Source organism: Solanum verrucosum, unplaced genomic scaffold (genome assembly GCF_900185275.1).
Source record: "Solanum verrucosum unplaced genomic scaffold, falcon-dt-bn FXZP01000093.1, whole genome shotgun sequence".
NCBI lineage: Eukaryota > Viridiplantae > Streptophyta > Magnoliopsida > Solanales > Solanaceae > Solanum > Solanum verrucosum.
The window spans coordinates 2,830,731-2,849,622 of NW_026020065.1; the positions used below are offsets into that span (position 1 = coordinate 2,830,731).

Here is an 18,892-nt window from a genome sequence, read left to right on the forward strand (position 1 = left end):
CAATAACGAAAATATGCCTAACATGAGGAGTCTGGCTAAGTACTTCCTCCGTCCATTTTTAATTGTCATATTACGTTTTTCGAAAGTCAATTTGACTGATTTTCAGAGTTAAATTAGATTACATTAATTTGGTATTTTAAACAAAAAAAATTAGATATTCAAAAAATATAGAAAAGTACAATAAATTGCAAGTTTTTGCATATCAATATATGATGAAAAAATACACCGTAAAATATTAGTCAATTTTTTTATAATTTGACTCTAAAAAAAATCATAACAATCAAAAGTAGATGGAGGAAGTACTATGTTAGAAAACTCGTGACAAACTAGACAATGAATATCTCAATTCACTAATAAAAATATTAGAAAATTCATCAAAATTTATACACACGAAAAATAAAAAAATTCACAGAACATAATATTCAACAATTAGTGTAAACCCTTATAACCTAAAAACAAAAATATTCACAGTAATGTGAATATACATATCTCTAATACATATACATACAACTCCCATCAATAATAAACCAAAATAAAAGACCATCATATCCTTTTCTTTTCCTGAAAACAAGTATTTCCGTGTGTTACTGAGCTGGTATATCAGTGTGTTTGTTACTGCAATATTCTCCCCTTTACAATTTGTTTTCCTTACTATTTGGATAATTTAAAAAGATCTCAAATATTTTCTAAATATTTTAAATTATTAGTAATTATTTATGTGACATAAAATACTTTTATGTATTTTCTAAATATGTAGATTTTATTTTAATTTTTTTATTTGAAAATTCTATATTCAAATGCACACCAACAATTAATTAATGTAATCGTCGTACTCTGACTTAAGCCAAATAAATTAAAACAATGAAAGTATTGGATTTAGTCTAGGAGTATCAATTGGCTTCCGTAATTCATAAAAAAATACACTGTTTTGCTAAATTAAAAACTATTAATTTTATTTATATAAATATATGTTGCCTCTCTTTATTTTTCTATGTATATCTACTTTCTTATATTTTGATATTTCTCAATAAATTTTATGTTTCTAACTTAACATCTAGGAAGTTTCAATTTGAGCCTTTTGAATTTGCTTTTAAATCAATCGCCGCAAGAATTCCTATTAATCATTCTACGTACTAACTAGAGGACAAGAATGCCAGCATATTATATTTCATGAAAAAACTAAGCAGCTTGTTCTGTAAACATTATATTAAAAAACACATACACTATATTGTTGTGACTTTCGAGCACAAGAATAAATAAAATAATTAATTAGCAACGTAACGATACGTTTTCTAAGAGGGGCCGAGGACTTTGCTTGCTGTTATAAGAACAAAAAAGTCTATGGTGAAAGCAAAGTTTTCAACAAAACCAAACCTAACAAATTAAATGTTTTAATTCAAAGTCACATCAATACTCGATTGGTCCCTAAGTTAATCATTGGTTTTGCTCTACAATTCCCAAAATGACCACTCCAAAGCTAAGCTAAGTGGTTGCATCATAAACATGTTACGTTGAATGTTGAAATTAAAAAGTTATCAAAATAAGAAAAATATATTTTTTGTTTAGACAAATTGAAAAAAGTATAATACAAACAATTTTTTTAATCACGCCTCCCTAAGAGCTTCTATGCATGCACATTTTTGCTACTACTGACATGAATTCAAAATCTTAGAATTGAAAGTGGAGGGTGCTATCCGAATAACTCACTCTTGTCTAATACTAACAAATTAAAAAGAAAAAAAGTATAATTTTTTTATCATCAATAAAGCAAATGTGCGTGCCAATGTCCACACCGCATATCGGTATGAATATATATTGATTAGAATATGTTTGAATTCACCTCTGTCATGTCTATGATGATTAATAATGTATATAATACAACTTGTAGAAGCTAGCATGCATGAACTCGGTGAATTACAAGTTCCAATATCGACAAACAATATGTATACTATATATGTATCAGTCTAATTTAATTGAAATCGGCTATAAGGATTTTCAAAATATATTAAAATTCAAATAAAGCTAAGCACGCTTAAGATCGGAGAGTATGTTATTAGACTATAAATATTTAATGACACTATTAATATTTTACTCATATTGATGTTGGATTTCATTTATTCGGCAAATTAAAGAGTAGACAAAAGGTGCACTCTTCTATATAAAAATTTCTTTATTTTAAGATTCGCTTTGAAACATTGCTAAAACTTTCCATAAATATTTGAGACAAAGGGAGTAGTAGTATATCAATACACATATATGACCAAATTAAAATTTGCATTAGCTATTAAGTAATGTTAATGTACTCTTATATCTTATTTATGAGTATTATAATATATTATATTAACACTATGTTATAAAAGTGTCACGATCCAAAATCTCATTAGACGTAAGGGCACCTAAGCCACATGAATCAACTGCATGCTTTCCCTCCAACAACCAAAAATCATTCATATGGAGTAATTGTTTTCTCAATTATATAAAGTATTGGTTTCTTTATGTACTTTTTAATTAGTGTTGTTATTTTTATTATATTTATGTTGGTATTAATTCCTACCAAGTACGTACGAAGCTTCATTTGACCTCTATTATTTTGTTCAATCAATTCTAGGTGAACCAGCAAAAAAATAAATATATATATATACTAATAATGGCATAATGATTTGCAATCATATGTTTTCATCCTAATTTCATATCACAAGATAAAATTACATGTCAAGATATTTACTAATAGTTGTGTTTTTCAAACAAAACATTTATGAAAGTACGTAATATTTTCTTTATACGTAGATTAAAAAAACTTACAGAGGGGGAGATACTATTTCACTAATTGAGTCACAAATACCTAACATATTCATACCTAAGGATTTTCCACAAAATGGTGACATTTAAAATCACAAGTTTAAAAAAAAAAAATTAAATTGTGTGCTTAGTTAAACACTAAACTTTATTAGTCAACAATTCTGAAATTAGGTCTTAGGTCCTAACTCACATCTCAAAAGTTAGCTCAAAGGAAAGAGGATTGTCCAAACCTTATGAAGAGTCCACCTATTTCATTAACCACCAATGTGAGACTTTTTTATTCTTTAATAACAATAACCACGAATTGATCGACAAAACCAAATAATTGACTCAAAATTTCTAATTGTTTTATTTTTATTTAAAAAATAAATAAATTATACCTGCATAGATAATTTATTAAAAACAAAAATAATTATGATGGAGAACTCTTAGATTTGCTCAGTATCACATCATTTTATAATTATTATAATTATTATAATTATTATTATTATTATTATGTTGGAAACTATGGGTGGATATGATGTCCCGCAAAAACATGTAAACGTTATGGAAGAGTCCACAACAAAACTAAAAGAATGATATAAATTGGCCCAAACATATATAGCGGTGGGCAGGAAACAGGGGCAAGTGGGGGACTACATGTATAATTAGGTACGAAGTTAGTAGAGTAAATTGAGGAGGAGGTAGGGCTGGGCATTCGGTATTTTGGTTCGGTTTCGATTTTCTTTTTTGGTTTTCGGTTCTTGTACAACGTGTACCGAACATCAAATTGAAATAATTCAGTTCAATTCGGTTTTTATTAATTCGGTTTTTTGTTATGGCCTGCTTAGTGGGCTTTTTAAAATTTTGTAATTTTTTTATTTATTTTATTTATATTTATTTCTTTTTGCTTATTTTACTCTGTTTTTCAAATTATTGTATGATTCAAAATAATAAATTGTCGTTAACATTGAAATTTAGCCTTGTTATAACATTGAAATTTACCGATTGTTGTTGTGTTGCGGCTGCCTGTTGGTCGATTGGTGGCTGTTGCGTGCTGCTGGTCGCCGGAACGGTCGACGCTGCTATAGTCTGTAGATGACTAGACGTGGGAAGTGGGAATGGTAATTTTTGCCTTTTGGGAAGTGGGTCCGTAAAGTTTGAAAAGACAACAAACTTTTGTTTTTAATTTTAAATTATAATATTTATTTTTTAATATTAATAATTAATAATTAATATAATATTAATATATATTATAATATAATATATTTCGGTAAACCGAAATACCAAATTACACAAAAATTACATACCAAAAACCGAATCGAAATACCGAAAAATACAAAACCATATATCGAATACCGAATCGAAAACCGAAATACCGAAACCGAATTACCAAAATAATTCGGTTCGGTTCGGTTTTTCGGTGTTTATGCCCACCCCTAGGAGGAGGTGACAAAAAAATGTTGAAATTAAAATTGGTGACAAAAAAGATTGATCAAGTCAAATCTTTTTTTTAATTAGGGAATAAGATAATTGGGGTCTAAAATGTAATATTTAAAACTTCTAAACTTTTAAAAATATTCAAAATAAACCCAATTTCTAATTTCAAAATGTTTGAAAAGTTTTCCCTCTCTTCTTAAATTTCAAAATTTAAAATCTCTTTCAAGATTTCTTTCTCCCTCTTCTTCCTTCTTTCTTTCTCCTTCCAGATTTCTTCTTCTTCTTCATTTCTTTTTCTCTTCTTCCATTTACTTGTTCTTTGTTGTTGCTATCATTATCGTTGTCGTTCATTATTTTTTGTCACGTTTTTTTTTCTCTTGTTGGTCCTATTTCACAAACTAATTTGCTTTAATTTTAAAAATTTTGAAGTTGAAGTCATTGTTTTTTTTTTTTTTGTAGAAAATCAAGCAACAACTGAAGTTATCGCAATAACTGTTGAAGTTATTATAGCTACTGTTAAAGTTTTTTCAGCAACTGCTAAAGTTTGCTCAGCAACTGTTGAAGTTATTGTAGCAACTGTTGAAGTTTTTTCAGCAACTACTCAAGTTTGCTCAGCAACTGCTTAAAACTTGAGGGTTTTAAAATTAGTGTCATTAGCACTAATCTTAAAATTGTCACCTCTACTCAATAATTAGAACCTGCGTCACTTTTTCTTCATTTTGAAACTCTTTTGTCACCCTTAATTCATTAGCCCGAGTTAGTAAGGCTCTAGTTTGAATACTTTTTGGCAGAAAATTATACTATTTATTAGGGGTGTGCACTATTCGGATTAAACCAAATAACCAAACCGAATTTTTATTTGGATTGGTTTTTTGGTTTTTCGGATTGATTTTGAATTAATAAATTACTTTGTTTGATTTTTTGGTTTGGTTTGTTTTCGAATTTTAAAAAATAAAAACTAAAAAACCAAAAAAAAACCGAATTATATATATATATATATATATATATATATATATATATATATATAATGTTTAAGTTTAGAATTAAGTTGGAGTTAACCACTTTTGTCCCTTTTTGGTTATTGTCTTTCATGGTGATTATGTTTATATTTTATGTTTGAATTACATCTATAATAGGTGTATTATAAGTATTGTGTTTTAAGTTTTACGTATGATTTATATTAGAAAGAATATTTAAGGGATTAAATATCATTACTTTGGTTATATATGTTATTAATTATTGACCGAATAACCAAACCGAAAAAAGCCGAACCGAATAAAGGAAAACCAAATTAAATCAAATTTATTTTGGATCGGATTGGGTTACACTTTTACAAAACCAAAAATCGAAAATCCAAACCAAATAGTGTAAAACCAAACCGAATGCACACCCCTCCTGTTTATATATGGTTAAAATTATGTTTTATATATATAATAAAATGTTAAATTTCTTCAATATGATCAATTTTTTCATGTGTCTACTTTTTCATATTTTGAACAACTTAACGGAAATTCAGACCACGCTATTAGAACAATGAAGTGCATAATCTCCTTCCAACAAACCAGAATGATTCATATATATATACCACCTTCTTTTTTAATTTCAGGAGGGAATAGTTTCTTTTAATTAGTGTTGTTATTTGCATTATATATGTTGGTACTAATTGCTTCATTTGACGTTTCTTATTTTTGTTAAATCAATCCTAGGTGAGGCAATAGCCACACTACAAGACAATAAATCAACAATGCCAGCATTTAATTAGTAATTAGTTTGTCAATACGTACTTAATATACAAATGATAAACAAATACTCCTTCCTCCTTAATTAGAAGTCTCGGGTTCAAGTTCCCGCCTTTATTACGTACTTAATATACAATTGGAGAGAAATATGTATTCCTATATAATTGATGATTACCTAACGTTAGACAAATTTAAATTAAGTTGTAGCTGGCAACAATTAGCTTTCACATATGTATATACTTTTCTTGATCATAACCTATATCCCTATTTACTAGACTAACTACAAATTGAAATATATAATTTCAGGTTTATGAGACTAAAATTCTAACCATTTTAAAGTACTGAATTCTAAATTAATAATTTTATATTTATTAAATAATTTTTTTAAAGACATATCATTTTTGGACCAAAATTATACAGTTTGGCAAAATTTGTCGTCTCCAACAAATATAATACTCATAATTGATGAGTACGGAAACAATTAAAGTTTTGATAAATTTATAGAAAGTAGAAATCCAGAAATGAAGGATATTTTATATGTATTTGAATTGAAATAGGAAAGAAAATAGAGGGCTATGAGCTAGGTCCATTCCTTAGAAAATACTTATCGTTGCTACTTGCGTGCTGCCAACTCTCTCTCCAAGTACTTCTGGATCCTCGAAGTCATCGTGCTAATGAAAATAGACTGACTATTGAAGATATTTTACATTGTTTAGTCTACATTGATTTTTACACAAGTATGTGGGTTATATCAAATATTTATAATTTATAAACCACTTGAAATTAATAAATTAATATGAAAATATATATGAATTAACTATAATTAGGTCATAAAATTTTGTTTTTATTATCTTGTAGTGTGGTTGAGTGTTCATGGGTCGGTTTGGATCGGTTATTAGTTAAAATTGAATCAATTTAATCGGTTTTTAAATTGTTAAAATCAAACCAAACTAAATATAATATACATATATTTATCGGTTTGATTGTTATCAATTTCAGCTCGCTTGTTGGATATTAATCATACAACAAAAATAAAAACAACAGCTCACTCAAAAGAAAAAGAGAAAGAAACAACAATTCATTCAAAAGAAAATAAATTGTCTTTGTGTCGTAAAGAACTCCAATTATGTTTACTTCTGCTTATTTAATATACTAAACAACATAAACTTACGGAATAATGCGTAAGCTATCAATCGCACAAATAACACATCATATCTTATTCTTTTTCATTATAATGCTGCATTTTTCGCATAAAAAAATATTCATACAAATAATATATTATGCATATATAATTATAAAAAATATATGTATATAATTTGTCTGTACGATTCAGTTATTTTTTTATTTTTTTAAAATCAAATAAAAAACAATATATTGAATCAGTTGAATTTAATTTTTCAATCGAATCAATTTTTATCCTAACCGTGAACAATCGAACTGAGTAGTAAGTTTGTTTGTTGTTGTTTTTCCCTGATTGCGCAGCGTACAAGGCGTGTGTCCCACCAGTTTGCACCGACCACTGTACAATCAACATATGCCAGCCTTAGCCCTTAATTAGGAGTTGGACTTGGTCACTTTGGGCCCCCTTAATTCATTTCTTTACAATTTCTTATTTCCACTCAAACCGCGTTACTTTCAGTTCACTCTCATTTCTCTAACTTCTTTGCTGTGCATTATATGTATGTATATATAGCATTATACATTCTGCATCTCTCTCCACACAACCAGCTCTTTACCACTCATAAACATCACATTGAACAAAAAGCATAAGAGATTTTCCAACCAAAAAGTGCATACACTTTCTCTTTCTTTTTCCAGTTTGTTATCTTCTACTCTTAAAATACAAGCTGCAAACATGCAAGAAAAATCGAAAATGCAGAGGAAGAGATCATTGGTTGCTCGTAGAGCTTGGAATGTTCTCCGACTAGCCTTGTTATGGGCGAGAAAAGGTGGCATTTTCAAGAACAAGCATCTCGTGGATCTTCGTTTGCTTCCTAAATATTTTAAAAGTCTCCGTCATACCAATGATCACTATGGGGCACTACATTATGGGGAACGTGAGTTTTCATTTGATGACACCCCTATCTTTCATGTTAAGATGCATCGCCCTGCTTCCTTGCGTTTCAAGATGCCAAACATTCCCTGCATTAAACCTCAAGTCGACTTTGACTTTGACAATGATTATGAGCACGAGGATGAAATGTACAATGATAATAATAATAATAATAATGATGACGCTCCTAGGAAGAGCTTCTTGAAGACTGAATGTCAAGAGGATGAGTCTGAGGAGATCATTGCTAGTGGCGATGATGAAGCTATTGATATGAAGGCAGAGGAGTTCATTGCAAAGTTCTATGAGCAAATAAAGCTGCAAAAACAACTGTCATATCTACAATACCATGAAACGCTCGCTAATTAATGGAGGAGAGACCTGCAGACGCTTCTCAGTAACGAATTCATTATTTCATGTATCCAAATCCTGCATTAGTATTCTTTCTGTATAGGACATTTTTGTAGATAGATGAGCTATTCCATTCAAAAAATGCAAAATAAAAGTATCAAAGTTCTCTTTTCCAGAACGAGCTGATATTTATTTGGAGTATTTTTCTTGGTTTCTGATTCAATTTTGAAGTTTGTTAAGTGAACATTGTATTTCTTATAAGAAGGTTCAAACTATAGAATCCATGCTGCAAGGGCTTTTACACTCCATCATGTTTTCATGTTCCAAAGTTTCTGGCTGTAATACAATCAGTTTACCAACACTTTGATCACTCATTGAATCATAAATAAAACCAAAATGACATAATTTCACAACATAATCGCGTTTCCATTGAGTCTGATCTGAATGAGCAGTAAATGTATAAAGCACTGCCAACCTCGAAACAATTCTTAATTTTGAAGGAAAAAAAAGAAAAGGAAAATGAGGTGACATCCCAAATGCAGTAGAGAACTAAAGCACTCAAACTAAATCTTCAAAATTATCTGTCGTCAACAAGGTTGGCGAATAACAAGAAGATGGGTATCAGCTAAATCACTTCCAAATGATTTGACAGCCATAGCACAGAGCTTCATACTCGAGGGGACTTTGTGTCGACAGGCAGAGCAGTAAATGTACATCCACATGAATCTCACGACAAGCTTAAGAGAACTGGGAGGATCACACCACAAAATCAGATTTCCTGCAATCAAAATCATTTGGCAGATTAAATTATTGGAAAGAAACTAAGCATTTGACAGAAATCAACCAGGAAACCATTGCTTGGACACAGGAGACCCACTAGATCACTAATTTCGAAATTTATTTTCCCATTTTTTCCACCAATATACAGTGAAAAAAATTGTTCAATTTGTATAGGGGAATACGTTCCGAGACTTCGTGTACCTTGTGAGCAAAAAGTTATCCAACTAGTTAGTGCTGATGTTTTGCTTATATGCTTCCATTCTGCTGAGTCTTGTCGTGAGCTTCTAACTGTCCTGTTGCTGCCATGATAAGACCTACAGTACAATAAGAATTATAAGTTATTTCTTCTACTGCTGGTAATGGTCTCACAGCATAAAATCAAAATAAACAAGTTGCGAAATCTGTAGAATCCTGTTCTGGGACTGCAATGACGCAGTTTCATCATATAATTTCTAAAGATTAAAAGAATCATGATATAAGTGATTATGCTATTGCCTTAGCTAAAAACAATGTAGCTTTTCTGTACTACCAGTCTTAGAGCCACATACAGAAATCAACCAAGAAACCCCAAAAGAGAAAAAAAAAGAAGATATCCCAATCTCTAACAGCTACTACGCCTCAATCCCAAATAAAAATTAAGTAAAAATAAGTTAAACACACATAAATAATAGTAGCAATAACAATAATATTAGAAGTTCTATAACAAGACTTAATCCTACTCTCCACTAGTAGATATCACCTATATGAATCTTTTTCTTACACTGTTTTCTGCATTGATCACAAGAAATTGTATGTCTGTCACGACAATTTCCCTCCAAGTGATTTAGGTTTATCTCACACCTTTTAACACCTTCACATACATTACACTGATGGGCACTACATTATATCACGAACAATGATAAAAAGGAATACTGCAAAAACAATATGGGCAACTGCTAAAATGATGACTTTGCCATCTTAATTAAACTACTACATTTTGACTTTGCTGCATTTACACAATCCATTCACAGAAAATGATTCCAGAAACACTAAAAAGCAACACCATATGTATGATATATTGCATCAAGTTTGCAGGTCAATATTAGTTTGTATCAAAACCAAAGTCAACCAACTAATTCCTACCTAGAAAAGGAGCTGAAGGCCTCCCTGGCCTTGACTTGTATTCAGGATGAAATTGCACACCAACATAAAATGGGTGACCAGGAAGCTCCAATATCTGCATAAAGAATAAGAGGATGAGAAACGGGAGAAAAGTTTACAAGCAATAACAACAAGAATAAAGCAATGAACTTAAAGTGAACCAATAATCACTTGAAAATAAAACTTGTAACAGAGTATCAAACTAAAGGATTGTAAACAATAGTTTTCACCAAGTCAACAGCAATTAAAGCCTGTAGTCCAAAATCAAACCTCCATTCGTTTTCCAGTTTCATCCCTTCCCACAAATCTCAGGCCAGCTTCTTCTAAAGTGCTTACAACTTCAGGATTGACCTGCAATATACACCACCATTTTATTCCATGACGATGACAGCATAATTAATGCAACATGCATTACAATGCAACAAGTATAGGCTTATGCTAACCTCATATCTATGGCGATGTCGTTCATCCACATGTTTAGAATTGTTATACCTTCAAAAGAAAAGATGTTAAGCGTGCATAAGGAAAAACACAATGGGAATTTACAAGAAAAAATTTATGTTCTTTGACGGGTAATAATATATTAGAAAAGCATCGATTGGACATGCAACCAATAAATAGAGAGCAAAACAAAAACAAGCCAGTAGAGATCCACAAAAAAACCCATCTTAAATCTTGTATCTAAATTACTCTTAGATAGGTGAACGAGAACAAGCTAGTATTTCAATGAGAGCAGATGGGTGAACTATATGATAGGCAATCCACAAACGAGCCCGCCATAAAATCATATCATATGCTATTGATACAGAGAAGATGCGTAGAAATTGGCTATCCTAGACTTAGAGCATGTTTGGATCGACTTAAAAGTTGGCCAAATCTACTTGTAAGTCATTTTTAGCTTTTGGGAGTGTTTGGCAAAGTTAAAAATAACTTAAAATAAGTTTAAAATGACTTTAAGAAAAATTAAAAAAACTAAAAGTAGGACTCCCCCTACTTTTATTTTTTGACATAAAATCATTTAAGTTTGACTTTTTGTTTTTTGAATTAAAAGTAACTTTTTTAAGCCAATCCAAACGGGCTCTTACTTCAAATCCTTAACTCCATAGAAATCTAATTGACCAAATCTGGTCAAGACACTGTTATGATGAATAAATGGCATTTGATAAAGTAGAAGTGTGTGAACATATATCTCTTACAGCTTTGACATGATACAATCAGGAGTCTGGAACAATGTTTTCCTAGATCCAAGCCTCATAGTGCTTCCCATATGTGTCTTTGACCCCTGCAATTTTTTTAAGCCCATGATATCAGAAAAGCATCAACAGAGAAATATATAAATGAGACAAATACGGTTTCATTTCTTTGAAATATTACAAAGAGCACACTACCTCAGGCATGAAAATTACAACAAGGTCCGGCGTCTGAGGGTCGAACTCTTCACTGTTTGCTTTCTCCAAACGCAAAACCTGCAAAATTCAAAAGAGATACTGCCACATCAAAGAGATGGTTAACACAAAATATTCCAATTTGACATCGAAAGAATCAACTTACAGATCTGGCAAACTCGATTACAGAAATCTGCATCCCTAAACAGATTCCAAGATATGGTACGTTATTCTCCCTAGCATACTTTGCAGCCAATATCATCCCCTTGACCCCACGATCACCAAACCCACCAGGAACCAAGACACATGCTGCACCCTGTAAAAGTTGGTTTCATCTCAATAGCTTGTAAAATGAGTTATAGAGTACTTTATCAAGAAATGAGTTATACAGTAATAGCTGAGCGCCTCGAATGAAATCACCAGAAATGGTAAGTAGCAGCGAAGACGCGCTCAAACATTTCTGTGATCTTAATAATCATAACGAAAAAAACATAATTGGGGGATAGAACGGTTAGCTAGACTGCCAAACGCCTTACTGTAGTGGCATATTCACATGCATTTTTTAAAGAAAATAAACATTGGGAATTACTTAACCCTAAAAGCTATAGATGAGGATTGTCCAAGACTATTTAAGGAGACAACGGTCCATTCCCTCAACCAATGTGGCATACTTAACACATCTCAAGCGAGCAATCATGCAGACACACCATAGGAAAAGCATAACCACCACGCTAGAAATGATGCACCATAAAAAGAAAAAAGAAATAAGAAATACTGCATTGACAGATTATTCATCTCTCAAAATGCGCATATTAAGAGGCCATCATCGAAATTAATAAACTTCCCCTTCAACATAAAAGGGTGGTCTTCATAATTCATGTCTAAGAGGGAACTGACACTAAAGAAGCAAACAAGAATGATGAATGACATAATTATTCCTACTAAGCACAGATCAAATTTTACCCTTAGAGTCTTCCAGGCTGTTGCATAAGCTTCTGGGGCCTGATAGAAAAAAGATAAGATAATTACGATCAGAAACGTATAACAGCACCTAACCAAAAGTAGAGAGAAATCTAAGTACCGATTGAGCACTATCATCTTCAAGATCTGATGCTGCAATCCAGTCAATGGATGGCTTAAATGAACATGCAGTACATGCATGCAGAAGGGCCTAAAATTTATGAAGAAAAATTACAAAACAGACAAGTCAATATCACACAACATAACTGAACATTGGATAAATGCATCCAGGAGGGCCCATATATATGGAAAGAAGCAAGCGAAGATAAAGAACAAACAGCTAATCACTTATAACCATGTTTATTCTATTTCGAAACTAGAAAGCAGGACAATTAGCACAGTGCCATGGGAAAACCTGCTTTCAAAGAAAAGCCAAAGCTATACACAAATGATAAACTCTATCATGATCAAATGAAAAGACACATCCCAAACACAATATATCATCTTAAATAAAGATAAAGATGGTGCATGTTCTTTGTAGTCTCATATTGTTACCTTCACTACAGATAAGTAAGAATCTGTTAATCCAACATACTTCCCAACCATTGCAATTCTAACCTGCAGAAAAAAAAGTAGTTATTCAATTACAATGTACATATTTGTTAAAAGTACCTATATTCTTTAGATCCTACTAACAGATTTGGTGAGGTTGTCAAAGGTCTCAGCTCTTTTCGTCCACTCCCGTAAATTGACAGGTTTTGCGACGCTGACACAGAAAAAAATAATCAGAGGAGACATTGTGCACCTTATGTCTTTCATGAAAATCTAACTTGCTCATTGTAGACCATATCAGTAACAGCCACTAGAACTAAGAGAGCAAAATAGTGCTGGAAAATCATAAATAAGAGAACTGCATAAAATTTATCCAAGTTTAAAAACTATTTTTCTCATTTCAGTAGAACAGTAACGAACTATGAGATACGAAGAGGACAATCAGGTTCTAAATCTAAATTACTGCTAAAAGGGTACCGGAGAGGTAGTCTGTTACCTCATTAAATCCATTTGCTTTAGAATGGCATCATGAGCATTTTGGTTCTGTTACAAATAGGTAACTTTAGGAGCAATATTCATATCATATACGGCAATGGACAAAGTGTAGCAGTTGGTAGACCTACCTGAAGCAAGAGAGGAATATGCCAAATGTTTGGAACATCATGGATATTCAGGATGTTGGCAACCTATAGGGAAGCAGATCAAAACAGGAGAAAGGAAAAATGACTTCAAATTTTATATGCAAAATCACAGAAGGCCTCACTTAAGTTAAACTTACAGGAACATGACAAAACTGTGAAAGCTTCTGTTTTGTGTTCTCTAGTAAGGGCTGCAACAGAGTAAATATCTCAATAATATCAGCAAAATGTAGTAGTAGAGAAGCGAAAAATCCTAAAATTAAGGTTTAAACTAGTTTTCCAAAATCTTCTAGTCTCTAAGAAACATCTTTTCACGTCTCTAGGTAAATCTAATTTACTACATAGTACAGACAGGGAGATAACCTAGTTAATATACTAGTATGAAGTTCACATCTCATTATTTGACAACTGTGAGGAACAAGCCGAAAGAAGGGGAAGGAAAAGGACCCGCAATTGAGAGTAAATATCTCAAAATATCAGCAAAATGTAGTAGTAGAGAAGCGAAAAATCCTAAAATTAAGGTTTAAACTAGTTTTCCAAAATCTTCTAGTCTCTAAGAAACATCTTTTCACGTCTCTAGGTAAATCTAATTTACTACATAGTACAGACAGGGAGATAACCTAGTTAATATACTAGTATGAAGTTCACATCTCATTATTTGACAACTGTGAGGAACAAGCCGAAAGAAGGGGAAGGAAAAGGACCCGCACAGAGGGGCTACTGTGAGATCTATACATCTTCTGTGCTCACGCTAGGAGAACAGGCTATTTTTTTTAATGACAAGGGAAACCCACAGCTGCTACCCTTTGGGTGCGCATAGGGTATAAGAGAATAGGCTATTACGCAACTATAATGAAAGTCCAAGTGTAAATAAACCTACTCATATCTTCTAGAAAATATAAAATACAGGAATTTATAGCATAGGAGAAAATACCATACCTGAGCAGACCGGCATGCTAAAAAGTGGGGAGTCAACCCTAATGCTCTCAGTTCTCGCACACTATGTTGTGTAGGTTTTGTTTTCTGCAGAAACATGGAGAACACAATCAGGGGTCTATGGAAAGAAAGAACATGTATAAAACATTCACATGGTTCAGGCATAGATGTTTCATAGACTATTACTTGCTCACCGACAACACCTAGTACAGGTATAAGACTGACATGAATGAGGCAAAAGTTGTCTTGCCCTGATGACCAAAAAAAAAGTTAAAAGGAGGGTGAAATGTGAATAAGAAGATATAAATACATATCATAAGAGGGCATTCCTTGTAGGAATAATATGGTAGATATTTCTATCATAAAGCAAAATCCTACTTACCAACTGTGAAATACAATTGTCGTAAAGCCTCAATGAAGGGCATCGATTCAATATCACCTAAAAGCAATAATGTAAGAAGATAATTGAGAAGAGATGCTATAATACATATATATATATATCAACAAAAGAGATGGGGAAGAGGACCAGAGCTTTTAGTAGATTAGATGCATCTGCCTTCTAGACACACTTACCTACAGTCCCCCCCAATTCAATGACACAAACATCTGCAGCTCCCTCCTTCCCATCCACAGGAATCAGAGATACCGACTCAATCCAATCCTTAATAGCATCAGTGATGTGGGGAACCACCTAGAGAGAGATGAGAGAGAAAGAGAGAGAGAGAGAGAGCAATCCCTTTGAGTAATAGGTTTCTTTGCAGTGATGCACCATTTATGATATCAAATGAAAGTAAAATCACCTGAACAGTTTTTCCAAGATAATCACCTTTCCTTTCCTTCTCCAAAACAGACTGGTAACCCACCCAAAAAGGAAAAGAAAAAACTGTCAAACAAATCTCATGCCTGAACAGACGATAGGCATAGATCCATGTGAGACACATAGTCTACATGTATATGATTATTTATAAGAACCTGATATATCTTTCCAGTGGTAATATTGTTGTCCCTTGTCAATGTCACATCCAGAAAGCGTTCATAATTTCCCAAATCTAGATCAACCTGTTGAAGCACATCAGTATTGCAATGAATAAGAGTACACATCTTTGATGCTTCAGAGGAAGACCAGAATCTATTGTATGTAAATACAGTACCAATTTTCTGGTAGGAGACAGTTTTATCACATAAACAAAAGATATTAAAAGAGAATAGGTAACAACATTAGATATCTATCATAACCTAATTTGGAACCATAGAACAGTCTAAACCTAAGATTGTGAGCTCTATCTTGTGAATAAGGGACATAACCAAAGCTTAAGTTCTTCTATAAAAGCAAAGTGTGCATCAGTATGAAACATTGTTTTTATTTCGATATGGTAGACTCCACCCTCAACCCCCACACCCCAGGAGCCCGGTGGCCCTTTCCCACTTCATTCGGTTGGTCATTTGAACCTCAACCTTACGGTTGAAGGTGAAGGATCTCTATAAGCTATTTCTCCCTTATTATTTGAAGTTTATCGTTACATGTGCGCAGCTTATACTTACCACTTCCAGAGAAGTATATCCTAAAAATATCAGCAATCCTTGGTGTACTGGAAACAATTTACTAATATGTGGAACAAGTTGGTTCCTATGAGTTCCAATTGTACGAGGACTCATCAAATTAGAGAATGTTAACCATCAAGTACTGGCTCTCCTGTATGATGCAGGCCATATAAGGTAAAACATATCAAAAAAGTAAAGAATGCAATAGGAATATTCAACAAAACTAATTTTCAGTATGCTAATTAATTGTATGAAGATCATCACATCAGAGTCAAATTTAAGAAGCGCAATTAAAATAGTTGTCAGTGTAAACGGGGTGAAGGAAAGGAAGACCTCTCCACCATCATCAAGCACAAAAACCTCCCCATGCTCAAACGGGGACATAGTGCCAGCATCAGTGTTCAAATATGGATCTGCAAAGATGAAAAAGTCTCAGTGTACTTCAGGGATAAACAACAGTAATCAATTCAAGATCTATCAGTAGAACATCAGAACTAAGGAAATGCATGAATAATCATCCTGGCATTCAAGCGGGAAATACATGTAATAGCCCAGCACGAGGCAGGAATCTCTTTTAATTTGTCTCTGTGATTGGTCTTCCCTGCCTAAATACTTTGATTTCCTATATTCCGCTTAGAGGCATCACACACCAAATGAAGGTAAAGACGAATGATAAACAAGATAAGAAGTTAATACAACCTTCCAATAGACTAATATACGCTTCTGGATGTGCAGGATGCAATACACTTGAAACTTTTTTTCTTTTGTAAAATTTTAGAGCTAAATACATATGAACAGAACGTGAATATCGAGTACTGACAACATAAAGAGTTCACTCCATAACAAGAGCTAATTCTTCACCATGGCCAAAGATCAAATCAGCTAAGCAGGAAGTAAAAATGGGAAAATAAAGGGGTTTTGGTCTGATGAAGAATATTTTCAGAGAACGTACTTTCCTTGATGAAATTAGTTCCCTTACGTTCAGTTACCCTGAACTGCGGAAAATATAAGAGAGAAACACTTCTTTCAAATTCTTTTCCAAATGTCCCATTTTCTATGCCATATCAGTTGCTTCAATCATCATCCAAACGTGTATATGGTATGACAAACTATTTTCAAGGAAAATAATTTCCTTGATAGAACATTTTCCAGTCTTAGGATACCCTTGAATTCTGAAAAATATTTAATCCAACAAAAATATTTTCCACGAAAAAGGAGCAAAATGGCTTTCCTCTTTATGGACAGCCATTTTTCCTATACTATTAGTCTATTACTTCATATCATTTTAATCAACACATAGTCAAAATACTCTCATCCAAGTTTATCCAGTATCAAAATACTCTCCTCCTAGTTTATCCTATATCTTGTATGACAGTCCTCTTCTTGTTCTTGTTTGGATCAATTTATCTTGTACGATTATCATGTCACCAACTTCTCTCCTTTTTCTATAAATCACATCACCAAATTCAATATACAACCAAACAAGGGAAATGATACAGAAATTTTCCGGCACACCAAAGACACTGTTATCAACCTTTTAATAATGAGATATCACTAAAGCATAATCCTCCTACCTTAACCTACACCATAGAGAATTATCATATACTTCTACACCAAATCAAACACTTGGAAAATGATCCATAAGAAACATTTTCCACAGAAACACTTCCCATGAAAACATTCTCCTTCACACAAAACACACTCGAAAAGCAAAGGGGTGCTGAATAAAATCTCTTCTCTCAGAAGTAGAGTAACCTTGAAGCGGTGGAAGTCATCAATTCAAGCCTGATCATCCTAAAGCCCATGTGAGTTTTTCTTTTGGCTAAATTTTTTGAAAAAAAAAAAAAAGTTCCTACCATCCTTTTAGATTCCTTCCTTATTTTGATTAATATATCGGAATTGATAAAATTAATCCCATAAATGTATTCAGTAAAAATACCATGCTCCATAGCAAACCTCTTTACGAAGAGAAAAAAATAATGAATTGAAATTTAAGTTGTACTATTTCTTATGCCTAATTATCAATTAGAAGATTTAGCCTATACGAATATTATTCAGTTGATAAACAGAAGTCCACAAAACCATAACTCCACAAGAGATGAAAATGAAGTGCTAAAAAGTGAAAAAAAAAAACGAACCAATTTTGATAGAGGTAACACGAAGACCACATGCTTTGAGAACAACGCCGATGCTACTTGCTGTAACACCTTTGCCAAGACCACTGACTACACCGCCAGTTACCAAAACGTACTTCATTCTTGTTTGCCTTCTTCTACTGTCTCGTTACTAGGGTTCCGGCGGAGGTGTTGTTAGTCGGAAAACGGAGGGCGTTAACAACAGAGAGGAAACTGTACGCCAAGTGTTTGTGAAAATGCCTGACAGAGAAGACTAGTATTAAAAAGGCATAGTGTATCTCCAAGATATCGACTCTTTTATAGAAGGAGAGAATGGAACCTGAAATTTGTAGTCAAGTCATTTTCTTCGTTCTTTTCTTATATATAACGGATCAGTCGTCTCTCCATTTCAGGGCTTCAGTTTCTCTATTTTTTATTTATTTATTTAACTTCTTAAAAGGGGTTTTTAACTTTAGTGGATTCTTTG

At 32.6% G+C, this 18,892-nt stretch overlaps 2 protein-coding genes across 3 annotated transcripts; one reads left to right on the forward strand and one right to left on the reverse strand.

Annotated features, from left to right (window-relative positions):
* The first annotated feature begins 7,701 nt into the window (after positions 1-7,701).
* LOC125823629 (uncharacterized) lies at positions 7,702-8,576 on the forward strand. The gene has a single exon (XM_049502974.1). The coding sequence runs from the start codon at positions 7,813-7,815 to the stop codon at positions 8,374-8,376; it is 564 nt and encodes a 187-aa protein (XP_049358931.1). The 5' UTR covers positions 7,702-7,812; the 3' UTR covers positions 8,377-8,576.
* A 187-nt stretch (positions 8,577-8,763) lies between these two features.
* LOC125823628 (uncharacterized) lies at positions 8,764-18,692 on the reverse strand. Of its 2 annotated transcripts, XM_049502972.1 has the most exons (23): positions 18,430-18,692; positions 16,625-16,704; positions 15,722-15,808; positions 15,550-15,600; positions 15,323-15,440; positions 15,132-15,188; positions 14,936-15,000; positions 14,753-14,836; positions 13,954-14,004; positions 13,799-13,861; positions 13,672-13,718; positions 13,320-13,389; positions 13,179-13,241; positions 12,745-12,834; positions 12,627-12,665; positions 11,830-11,979; positions 11,667-11,744; positions 11,475-11,560; positions 10,722-10,770; positions 10,549-10,629; positions 10,261-10,354; positions 9,340-9,452; positions 8,764-9,136 (listed from the first exon to the last, which is right to left on the reverse strand). In XM_049502972.1, exons 1-22 carry the CDS (start codon positions 18,545-18,547, stop codon positions 9,385-9,387), a joined length of 1,689 nt encoding a protein of 562 aa, XP_049358929.1. In that variant the 5' UTR covers positions 18,548-18,692; the 3' UTR covers positions 8,764-9,136; positions 9,340-9,384. The 2 variants fall into 2 exon arrangements, with proteins under 2 accessions (XP_049358929.1, XP_049358930.1); XM_049502973.1 differs by lacking the exons at positions 16,625-16,704; positions 18,430-18,692 and adding an exon at positions 16,292-16,562.
* Positions 18,693-18,892: the final 200 nt, after the last annotated feature.